Here is a 12,797-nt window from a genome sequence, read left to right as displayed (position 1 = left end):
ATGAGTTGAAGTTTATTTCATGAACTTTTTAACCAAGTGGTAATATTATAACTAGCTACAGTGAACTAAATTTTAAATTTTAAATTTTAACTTTTAACATTTGTATTTTTAACTTATATTTTATAAGTAGAACTTGACACATATTATTTGAGCGTGGACCTCAACGGGATACAGGATCAAAATAAGTGGAAAAACGAATGTGATTGCGTGTGATTGTGCAACTGTGTTCGTACACCTGAGGATGACCTCTTGAGGTCGAAACATGTAGTGTGACAGTAAATAAAAAAAATGTGTTGTGTGGTCGGTAAAATTAACTCTAATATTCAGTAATACACATGATGAAAGGGTGAAAATAAATTACAGAAATAGTATTTGAATTATGAAAAAGTAAATGTTGGAAGACTTGTGAAAAGGCGAATAAACAAAAGGGGATTTCGTGGAGAATGGACACAGACTTCTGAATTCTGTTCATCGAATTTACGATGCTGTCACATAAGACATAACGTAACTTTCATTAGGTGAATAAAATAAAGTATCAGTGATTTGTTTCGAATGAGGCTTATCAAAGACACTGTAAATCCTTCAAAATTAACAACGCGTCTCGAGAAATATTGCAAAATATAAATTAATATTTTAAACATATAACTCCCGATCAGGTGGATTATTTCATTTTACCTAATCCTTCCAGCCGCACTATGGCCCTGGAGTCGACGCTGCGTCTAACAGAAATGAGTACCAGGAATCTTCCTGGGGGATAAAAGGCGGCCGGCGCGTAAAGCTGACAACCTTACCGCCATCTGTGAGCTGATTGTCTAGATAAAATATGGGAGCCTCGACGTCTCACAACCCTATGGGCCTTCATGGCCTGTTACAGGGATAGCTTTACCTTTGAGACGGGGTAGCGCATTGGGTATAGCGACTGCCTACGGGCTGGACGACCGAGGGGTCGGAGTTCGAGCCCCGGTAGGGTCAAGAATTTTCTCCTCTCCACATCGTTCAGACCAGCTCTGGGGCCCACCCAGCCCCCTATCCAATGGGTACCGGTGGCTCTTTCCCCGGAGGTAACGAGGCCGGGGCGTGAATCTGACCAGTCCTCTCCAGCTAGTGCCGAGGTCAAGAAAATGTGGATCTATACATCCACTCCCCCATACCCCTTCATGTCGTAGTGCTTAATTAGTTCAGCACAGGGACGACTTTACCTTGTTTTAAACATATAACAGAAAATAAGGTTCCAGAAGTGGGTAAAGTGAAGGTAATATTGTCCTTGTGCTTAAATGATTAAGCATCACGCCATGAAGGCGTATGGGGGAGTAGATATATAGATCCATATTTTCTTAACCTCGTCACTAGTAGTCAACTCATCGAGAATCGAGCCAGTGACTTTCTGGCTTTTAGCATAGTGCCTCAATCAAGTACGCTACCTCGGACCCCAGAACTCCATCTAAGTACGGCTCAGAATGAAGATGGTACTTTACAATTCATTTTATACTGTTAAAATCCGTTCAGTATATTCCCGATGCTATTAAATCTAGCTGTTGCAAGTGACGTAACACTACCGCGAATCTGCTACTGTGGAAACCGAGACGCAACAGTACATAGTAACTACAGGCCTTGTGTTCGGCAGGTAGTCTACCCGTCCGGGCGGTTGTCCTCTTCTCTTGACAGAATTCTTTCTCATTTCTTATTCCCGCTAAGAAAACTAGTTAATGCTCCATGGTACGTATCAAACGCTACATTACACAATGATCTAAGCATATCATATGTAACAGAAGTCATCAGAGCATACGCGGAGACACACAAAAACCGGACCACTCAAAACAACAACCAACTAATAAGAACCCTCTTTAAGCAACTAGCAATAGAAAGAAGACTAAACAGAATGTGGCCAGAGGATCTCATTAGATAAGCACCAGAGACTCATCTGAGGATGATACCTGCTTCAATATTAAATACACCCATCCCTTTTACTAATTACTCTATTTTTGTATGCTGAGAAATTGTTAAAATTATTTTAAAATAAAAAAAAATCTTTATTAGATCGGCCTCTTTAGAGAAACGCCAAGAAAGTGGGGGTCTATGAGACCGCCGCCTCCTTTCCAATCGTTATCCATTTTAATATCTATAAACATATTCTCATATCATTCCAGGCGTAAAGTAACCCCCCTGAATAAACTGAGAGAGAGAGGTCACATCACGTTTCTTATGTCCTTCAGGCCTATAAATTGGCGTGCAAGACGTCATCTATGAGGTAATTAGAGCGCTCTTCATAAAATCCAGGTACAGGCCCATATAACGTGACACCCACCGTGTAGACTGGTACAAATTTGCTGTTGTTTCACAGGACCGTGCAGTCGCCATCCTTATGGTTAAAAAATAATCAAAGCATAGAGAGATGCTTGCTGCTTGCTTGGGAAACCTTGAGGATGGAGACAGTATATTCCTCCGAAACATTACACGGCGTCACATCCCAGAAGATAATTTTTGTACTCACTGCCGTGAGAAGTTCATATTCAAATTAGATCTTATGTTTATTTGTAGACTAATGCGTTTCTTGGCTTTCAGGAGAACTTGCGCACTGCAGCTCTTTGTGGTGTTAATGTTTTCACCCAGTGAACTGCCAGCATAGGCAGAGGTACGAGCCTTGTCTTGTCTAACCTCTGTTCAGGAGAATCTCCGGTGCCCCCAGACTATTTCCCTTTGAGAGGATTAAACTCAACTCTGATATATTCAAACTGAAGCAAGCAACACGGCGGTTACGGTGTGCCTTATGCCACACAAACAGTCCGTTCGTCCGTCCGTATTGTCTTATGCCTCGCATTAAGTAAGCTGGGAGCTGCTACAGGTCTCGGGGAAGCCACGCGCTCGCAGTAGCTAGCTGCAAGCAGACAGCCTAGTTCACATTGAGCCCACGATTTTCGGAACAAAACAAAAATGAAATTCTGAGTACTTGCTGGCACTAGTAATATCTCTGGCTAGAAACACTTGAACTAGTAATATCTCTGGCTAGAAACACTTGAACTAGTAATATCTCTGGCTAGAAACACTTGAACTAGTAATATCTCTGGCTAGAAACACTTGAACTAGTAATATCTCTGGCTAGAAACACTTGAACTAGTAATATCTCTGGCTAGAAACACTTGAACTAGTAATATCTCTGGCTAGAAACACTTGAACTAGTAATATCTCTGGCTAGAAACACTTGAACTAGTAATATCTCTGGCTAGAAACACTTGAACTAGTAATATCTCTGGCTAGAAACACTTGAACTAGTAATATCTCTGGCTAGAAACACTTGAACTAGTAATATCTCTGGCTAGAAACACTTGAACTAGTAATATCTCTGGCTAGAAACACTTGAACTAGTAATATCTCTGGCTAGAAACACTTGAACTAGTAATATCTCTGGCTAGAAACACTTGAACTAGTAATATCTCTGGCTAGAAACACTTGAACTAGTAATATCTCTGGCTAGAAACACTTGAACTAGTAATATCTCTGGCTAGAAACACTTGAACTAGTAATATCTCTGGCTAGAAACACTTGAACTAGTAATATCTCTGGCTAGAAACACTTGAACTAGTAATATCTCTGGCTAGAAACACTTGAACTAGTAATATCTCTGGCTAGAAACACTTGAACTAGTAATATCTCTGGCTAGAAACACTTGAACTAGTAATATCTCTGGCTAGAAACACTTGAACTAGTAATATCTCTGGCTAGAAACACTTGAACTAGTAATATCTCTGGCTAGAAACACTTGAACTAGTAATATCTCTGGCTAGAAACACTTGAACTAGTAATATCTCTGGCTAGAAACACTTGAACTAGTAATATCTCTGGCTAGAAACACTTGAACTAGTAATATCACTGTGTTCTTACTGTAACACTCTGCTGACTGACTGAATCCCCCTTATTCCACTGTAAGAAACAGACGTTTCTGAGACCCTATGAACATTTCTTCTTCCTCGTTACTCATAGTTCAAAGAAAGTCTGAGAGCAATAAGAGGACTTACCAGTCAGTTACTTTATTGTTTAACAAGAACTAAATTGTTCACGGCACGTAAAATTCCTCATGTCTCTAGGTGACCTCTGAGCAAAATTAGACAAGTCTCCCGCCCAAGTAGTTTCCAATGCCTCTGGTAGATGGGGGAAATATCAGGTACCGAGGGCCGACCTCGTTGGCTGAACGGGGCTGATAGCACGCACCAGTACCGGTAGGGTATGGCGACAGTAGAAATTAAAGGGGGACGCACAATGGACCAATAACTGGTCTAAGTTCATGGGGAAACCCACCCCCTCTAATAATAATAATAATAATAATACTTGTTCACGTCCACCGCGGCAGCCCGGGTTCGATCCCGGGTCTGGCCAAGTGGGATTTGTGATAGACAAAGTAGCGCTGGGGCAGGATTTCTCCGAGTACTTCGGTTTCCCCGGCCAATCTTCATTCCACCAATTGCTCCACAATCACCCTCACCTGTCATCTGGGGCTGGTACAGTAGGCCAGAAGTGGCCGCAGTACAAGGGACTTAGTCCCACCCCACTAGCAATAAAAAAAAAACTTGTTCACGTTAAATATTTTCCAGCAGAGAAGTCCCAAAGTCTAAGAAATTTATTTCCACAGTTTTGAGGCTTACAGGCCTACCGTTTCACGAGCGTGTAACTAGCTGCATATAATTAACACTGAGATAACAGAACCCAATTCCTGTCTCTATCCTGAACCATCCTGAACTTATTTAAATGCTGAGAAGAAAGCAGTCTTCTGGGATGTGGCACCGTGTAGATGTGGTGTTAACCAACGTTTCGGAGGAACGTATCGCCTCCATCTTCAGGGTAGAAGAAAAGAGAAGAGAATCCGCAAACGAAGAGACAGTGAGAACAAACGCAAGCAGACTAATGTTGGAAATAAACTCAGCTATTTATTTAAATACTGTCCGCCATATGTTCACCTAAAAACGAGTACGAGGCTACCGGTCATGATATAATATGACGTACTACGAACTGATAGGCTACATTCAACAAGTATTTATTTCAATTAATATAGCATTAATTTTAACTATTTTTAAAGATGTTATGACTGGAATTTTAAATCTCTTATGGGATTTGATTTGGCATGACGGTGAAGATTTATGTTATGCCACATGTAGTACTGTGACGGATGGGTGCCAGGGTTCTGGGGGAAAGTACTGGCTTCAGGGTAGAAATTAAAAGAGGCTGAGGGAGTCTATTACTCCGAAATGCCAGTGTGTCTACCAGGGCACAGTTTCAGAAAACAAAACCACACTAGGGCATATCTAGCCTTCTCCTGACCTTGCAGACAGGCAACTACAACGTTTTTTTTTTTCGGGAAAGAAGCTGATCTAGCGTCCACGGAGAATGTGTGGATTTACACCTCCACCCCCATAAGTTTTCATGTATTGCTACTTAATTAAGCATAGGGAAAACTTAATTTTTACCCAGAATTTTATGTGGTACGCGATTTAGGTTATGATTTTAAACCGTATTCTTGCACTTTTAGTTATGAAATTATTTGCAGATCTGTAGTAACTAACGATACTTCGCATGCAGACAAAGAGGCGCCAGATCTTTTTATGTAATGGAACTAAAAGAGATGACAATGTATTCTTTTGTTCTTTTCTTTATGAAAGAATTAACTAGTTCCTTTGTTACGCAAAGACTTCATCAGCGTTGTCTGAGTCAACACTTCCATACGGGCGTTAACTCCTTTCTCGCGAGGCTGGGCAATTCGTCTGGAAACAGAGCTTATGCTGCCTTGTCCTCCTCTCTGAACGTAACTCAGATGACCTCTGACATTCTCCTGACGTCCAGCTTCCGTACTCTGTATTTCTTTTCGATTCCTGGCCTGCTACAATACTTGCTGTTATCGCCATTATGAGGCTTGGAATGTGTCTTTCTTGTGCCTCTGTAGTCTGCAGGAGGCAGTGACATCGTCAACAAGAACTGATTTCCTGTGATTCATACATATATTCTTTCCTAATAATTCTTTTTCCATATTTGGAAACCTAAATAGGCTTGGCAGGTCACAGTAGCCGAGCGGTCTAAGGCATGTACTGTCTTCGCTCGCTTGGAAACCGGGACCGTGGGTTCGGATCTGTTTCCTGTGAGGTACGAACTGAATTCTTATATATTATTCTTATACACTGCCGGTTACGGTAGCCGAGCGGTCTAAGGCATGTACTGTCTTCGCTCGCTTGGAAACCGGGATCGTGGGTTCGAATCCCACTCAGGGCATGGATGTTTACTTTGTGTGTGCGCGTTTTTCTGTGTTTGTGTACAGGTAGAGGCCTTGTGACGAGCTGAGCACCCGTCCAAGGAATCCTACCAAATATCTAAGATCTAGTAAACCGAAGAGAAACGAGGAGTTTTATGGTGGCAGGCCAAGGCCCAAACTGGGGCTGTAGCGCCAAAGGGGAGAAATCTAGAAAGAATAAACAGGCTTTTAATTGGCATTGTCCAAAGACACCTCAGTAAAATTATGTTCAGAGTACTTAATAGACATAACGCTTAATTTTAAAATTTTACCAAAAAATCTGTATGTTGGAATAATAAAACTAATGGTAAGTAGGGTAACCAGACATGAGCACGAGGTGACAAAGACAAAACTGGGATGGAGTAAATTATACTAGCGGAGCGAGAAAAAAAATAAACTGACATAAGTGAGAAACCCACGTTCCCAGTGCTTTTTTATTACTGTATTCACGATGGCCACACCATTGGTCCTTACCCTGAGCCAGCTGAATTCCATTCACTACGGTATGTTTTGTTGTTGCTGTTGGTGGTGGATGTGCTGCTGCTATCATCATCATCACATGACTTCACGTTATTTCACGATGATACTATTAGAAAAGCTGAAGACGTTATGGGGGCCGAATGAGATAGGTACTCGTACAATGTAGTGCAAGTGGCCGAATATAAGGGGCGGCGGAGTTACAGCTGAACTACCCTGCAGGCAACACTGTACATAGTTCGTGTTTCTCCTTGCTTTTGCCAAAGCTTCGACTTGCTCACCACTCCAACCCCCATCCCCTAACATGTAAACCACACGCGAACTTTATCCCTCCGTCAAAAGGCAGGTAGCACAGAGAGTGGGTGGGTTGGTGAAAGCCACGCCCCTCTGCGGCAGCCTACCCCCTCTTGTTGGGAGAGGTGAGATCAAGAAAGCAGAAGTGACGCAACTCAGACTGGCGCGGGGTGGACAACACAAACTTCCTATGGTTGCCAGTGGCGTTTCCAGGCTTACGTTGCCTTATGTGTCTTACTGGGTAGTAAGTGGCGTGTTTTCAGATACTGTCCCAGAAAAACTACGAAAACCCCCCCACTCAGAAAGCCTGTCACATGTCTTGAGTGTGTTGTCCCTGTGAGACACTACAACAGTTGTCTCCTAGTCCCCAGAAACCCCCCCCCACTCAGAATAGCCTGTCACATGTCTTGAGTGTGTTGTCCCTGTGAGACACTACAACAGTTGTCTCCTAGTCCCCAGAAAACCCCCCACTCAGAATAACCTGTCACCAAGAGTCTTGAGTGTGTTGTCCCTGTGAGACACTACAACAGTTGTCTCCTAGTCCCCAGAAAACCCCCCACTCAGAATAACCTGTCACCAAGAGTCTTGAGTGTGTTGTCCCTGTGAGACACTACAACAGTTGTCTCCTAGTCCCCAGAAATAATACATTACAGGCCTCTGTGTAGGTCTGCCTCGGACGTAAGCTATATATAGTAGTTACATATTCCAATTTCCATCCTTTCTTAGAGGGTCTACTCATTAAGCAGTATTAATCATTCGCAAACCTGGAATGTGGCCGACTTCTTGTCACTGGAGCCCTGGTTCCAGCCCAGGTCAATTTATATGGGACCCGTGGTGGACAAAGTGACATTTCGCGTCCTTCGGTTTTCCTTACCAGTCCTTCTTCGTTTCTCTCCTTTGTCATCCGGGGAGAGTACAGTGGGACATTTAACAGCCCTAGTACCATGGGACTCAGCCTCACCCCACAGTAAGGGCAAGTTTAAAGTTGAAGGGGTGTACGGTGTTGTGAAACAGGACGGGTGTGGGTCGTTACCCTGCAGAAGCGAAGATAGTGGGAGTTTCATCTTCTTCAGCATGCCCGTTGGTCCTGTGGCCAATAACACTCCTGCCCAATTCATGGGCTTAAGGTCTGTGTAAAGCCGCCCTCCATACAGTAACCTAGAACCCAGTGTTAAGGAGCTTCAGTTTATCTGCACGTAACGAAGTGTGGCTTCCAGAGGCCACGGGTAACCAGGATTTTCAGCGTTGTCTCACACCTGCAACAAGTTACATGGGCCAGAGACTTCCTTGTTCGAAAACCGCCATAAAGTAGTTAAGTATGTATCATTTGTATGGCGGCCAGGCGCCCTTCTTTCTTTGTCGGAATGGTGTCTCAAAACGGACACAGCAACCGGAAAAGAAAATTCCCATATCGATACACTGAATATCCCTTCTCAGAAGTGATATCAAAAGTTTGGTCTTCTGAAAACTGATACTGACATGAACAAATATAGCGAAATAAAGCTACGATTTGCAACCTGTCCGATATAATATGTATAAGAAAAGTAGTGGAAGAGATTAGCTTTACTGACTTTAACAGACATGTCTGTGAGGTAAATGAGCTTCGAGACCCGGTCAGTCCATGTAAATGGCAAAGATGTTACTTGGAAGATATTTAGACTTCAGTTTGTAATAGGCCTACAGCGATTCCCTCGTGCAGTGCCCTATTCTTGCAACGGCAATGCGGATCAGGGATGTCAGCATAAGAAAGCCACCCCATTATGGAATCTGGATTCCTTCTTCCCTGGACACCGTTCACTGTGCCGTGCCCCCTCCCCCCCCCAGCACACCCTCAGTATAATTAACTCCTTCCACGTTCCAGTCTAAATTTATGGTACTTCTTCTCTAGCACCCCCTGGCTCCTCAACCTCAATTTCATCCCCTTCCCTTCATCCCCTCGTTTCAGTATCTCTCTCTCTCTTTCGACATCATATCCTGTGGATCATTTTCAACCGCCTTTTCCTTCTGTCTCTCTCACACGCACACACAGATGACAAGAGCCATATTTTGTACAAGAGTGACCTATATATTTTCTCTTATACTGGATCTACTAAGTAAAACACCCCCAAAATTGTCCTTCAGCGTCTTACGTGTTAATTGTGTCAGAACCACAGGCCTGTGCTGAAACTGCTCACTGCCTCACTACTTAAAACATATCCTGAGAGAGTTAGAGCCCAATAGGCAAGCTCATATTTTTATTTCAGTGTGTAGGCCTGTAGCCTATTGGAAAATACCTGTAGGCTGTAGCAACGGATCGAGACTATATGAGAAATTCCAAGCCGACCGCAAGTCCCAATGTGTTTACAGTTTCACACTTCGCCTTTGAACAACCGCCAGCACAACAATTTTCTTCATCCCCTCCCTATCTCGGCTCTGGAGTCATGAAATGCTTGTTTCATTTTTCCCTTTCTCTACGATAAAGTTAAGCTGGGGAAACGCACGCATGTTTTCGTCTACATTTTTTTCCCCCCTTGGCTCTACAGCCCCAGTGGACCTAGGCCTACCTCCATGAACTTCTCCGTTCACTTCGGTTTTTCTAGATCTTACACATTCGGTAGGACTCCTTGGGCGGGTGATCAGCTCGTCGCAAGGCCTCTACCTGTACACAAACACAGAAAAACGCACATAAACATCCATGCCCTGAGTGGGATTCGAACCCACGGTCCCAGCTTCGGAGCAAGCGAAGACAGTGCATGCCTTAGACCGCTCGGCTACTGTGACCGGCAGTGTATAAGAATAATATATAAGAATTCAGTTCGTACCTCACAGGAAACAGATCCGAACCCACGATCACGGTTTCCAAGGGAGCGAAGACAATACATGCCTTAGACCGCACATATGTCCACAAATATGATTTAATTTCCCAAGCATTAAATGTGGACAGACGGACGGACGAGGTAGGCATATATGGAGAAGCCAGCTGGCACCCGTTCGCAACTTGCCTTCAGAGGACTCCATGAAACATTTTACTATCAGATATTAAATGAGAAAATTAATCGCAGAATTGTAATAAACTGCCAAACCTGTTCTATATTTAGGCCTGTTACATAAACTTCTGAGGGCAATGTAATTCCCAGCAGACTTCGCGTAAGTCACGGATCAAAATGGACAGGTAGAAAAGATAACCTCTAGGGTCATTTTTGTTCGAAGCAGATCTTCCATTACTTTCCCCCTTTCCCGACTTTGTATATTCTCTCTCTCTCTGCATCTCTGTATGTGGGATGCTGGGCGCGAACCCACCTGTACCATTTCCCACACTAGCTACAAGGCGAGAGGAGAGAGACGAGAAGGGGAGAGAGGGAGGAGCAGTAGATGCAACATCATGACAAAATGGCAAGTGTATATAAAGACAGGCGACTTTGACGATGTAGGCTGTTAGGATTTCGGCATTCAGCAACTAGGCAAAAGTAAAACAGTGCTTCGCGTTAAATGAAGGGCGATTGTGGTGTCGACTGCTGACTGGAAGCGGCCCACAGGACAAGAGAGTGTGCCAACAGGTCCAGCAGCACAGTGTCTTGCATGCGGAGAATGGGAACAGGTGAGCTGTGTGTAGCCGTTACTCAGCTGCGGACTCAAAATATACCTTAACTGAATTGTGTAGCGAGCTTTACGGCTGTCAGTATAAACATTGTGCTTGTAACAGAGAATTAACCGTGTGTAAAGGGAAACTAAACTGTTCTGTGATCTAAATGTGTAATTCCAGGCTTAGCGTTTTGCTACACTTAACTGTCTGCATGATGATAGTCAAACATAAGTATATTAATTATAAATATATATTATTATAATAATATATATTAATAATAATATATATTTTTATAAATAAATATATTAATTATATATTTTAACATTTTAATAGTTATATGCGAAAATTTATATCGGTTTCTCTACAAATACAATTGGGGCAAAACACGTCTTACATGTTAGCTTAGAAATAATTTTAAAACAAGTTTATTTTTTTACATATATTTTGTTGAAAATTAAACTGGCTTTCAAATGAAGGTAGGCGCAGTAAATAAGAATATGACATTATTGTGACTTCTCACTATTACTGCTAGTAGTAATAACAACAATAATTATAATAATTCAGTTCTTGACGGCTAAATAATAATGAAAATTTTATAGTAAATTAATATTATGTCACAAAAATAATTATAATATGAACATTAGAATTTATAACTAACAATTCAACGAAATAAATATTAATATTTTTGCCTTCACGAACTTAAAAACTTAAGTTTTCTTGCAACTGCCTTCAGAGCGTCTCCTGTTGCTGTGTTATGTCCTCATAAGCTGAGAGCGCGTCGTCAACTTATTACAAGATTGCTTGATGAAGTTTTACAGCCCGTCTGTCCCCTTGTTGATAATAGCACGCACGCACACACGCATACAAAGAGTAGCAGGATTTAGCGGCAGCGGTAATATTATCGTGACACCGTAACAATTGGAACGGCGGCAGTACGCCCCGGCTGAGTGGGTCGGGGTGGCGCCTCCGGGGAGAATCGAACACTTGTCCTCCTGCCTCTCACTTTACTAATTTGGTACGGTTCCTGCAGTATACTCATAAAGGTAACATTGTCTCTGTGCATAATTAATTAAGCACCACGCAAGAAGATGTATGGGGGGAGTGGAGTTATAGCTCCACAACTTTTTACCTCGGCAGTATATGAAGGTGAATAGTGAGATTCATGGATCGGCTGCTTTACCCCGGAGAAGTAGACCCCGGTTCCGACTGGATATGATGCTGGGTGGGCTCTACAGCCGGACGAGAAAAGAATCTTTCCTCTGTCGGTATTCGAACTGCGGACATCCAGCCCGTAGCCCGTCGCTATACTGACTGACAGAAAAGTGCAGCACTGAATTACCTGCTTTTTATACAACAAGGAAACATACAAGTGCGTGTCAGACTGTGTAATTTTATTCTCGTGGAAATATGTAATACAGTTAGTATGGCCGTGACGTTTGTTTGTTAGTTATTTAGAACTCTAAGTTTGTCTGTAACAGGACCTAACATTGCCAGCAGTTCGAAACACTACGAAGGACAGGATGTTCTGGAAGGAAGTAATCGGTTACTTTCCTAGCAATGACTGCGCTGCTGTTACACTGATGTGTAGATGCGACAAGCTGTTACAGTTACCTGCAGTGACCGGTTGCAAGAGTCCAGTAAACTCAGTTACCAATCAGAACCTTGTGTCTAGTCACACGTGACAATATGCTCTCATATTTTCTTGCTGTTTTAAGCATTGCAGTACTAGAGAAGAGAACAGGGTGTTAAAATTTGTATTGAATTAAAAATTGAGGAATTGAGAAAAACATCATTTAAACGAGCACAAGGGCCGGTCACGGTAGCCGAGCGGTCTAAGGCATGTACTGTCTTCNTTTGTGTGTGTGCGTTTTTCTGTGTTTGTGTACAGGTAGAGGCCTTACGACGAGCTGATCACCCGCCCAAGGAGTCCTACCGAATGTGTAAGATCTAGAAAAACAGAAGTGAACTGAGAAGTTCATGGAGGCAGGCCTAGGCTCAGTGGGGCTGTAGTGCCAAGGGAAAATAAACGAGTACAAGAGTCTAAGAGCGCGCATGCGTAATCTTGACTCGCCTACTTTTAGTCATTAGTAAAATTTTTGCAAATTCTGGCACGGGTTATTTTGTTCAAGCGACGTGTAATTGTGAGTCTAGTGCATTTCAGAGCAGACTCCACGGTTAGTGTAGAAAAATAAT

At 42.7% G+C, this 12,797-nt stretch overlaps 1 protein-coding gene across 1 annotated transcript in view; it reads left to right on the top strand.

Annotated features, from left to right (window-relative positions):
• The first annotated feature begins 6,722 nt into the window (after window positions 1-6,722).
• The window catches only part of LOC111867198 (nuclear receptor subfamily 2 group E member 1), a 47,610-nt gene continuing 41,535 nt past the window's right edge, over window positions 6,723-12,797 (top strand). The window contains exon 1 of the mRNA XM_023856816.2: window positions 6,723-6,774. Within this exon, the coding sequence (XP_023712584.1) occupies window positions 6,723-6,774 (52 nt within the window). The remainder of the gene's footprint in view (window positions 6,775-12,797) is intronic.

This window comes from Cryptotermes secundus, unplaced genomic scaffold (assembly GCF_002891405.2).
Source record: "Cryptotermes secundus unplaced genomic scaffold, Csec_1.0 scaffold565, whole genome shotgun sequence".
Classification (NCBI taxonomy): Eukaryota; Metazoa; Arthropoda; class Insecta; order Blattodea; family Kalotermitidae; genus Cryptotermes; species Cryptotermes secundus.
This window is presented reverse-complemented; position numbering and strand designations above follow the sequence as displayed.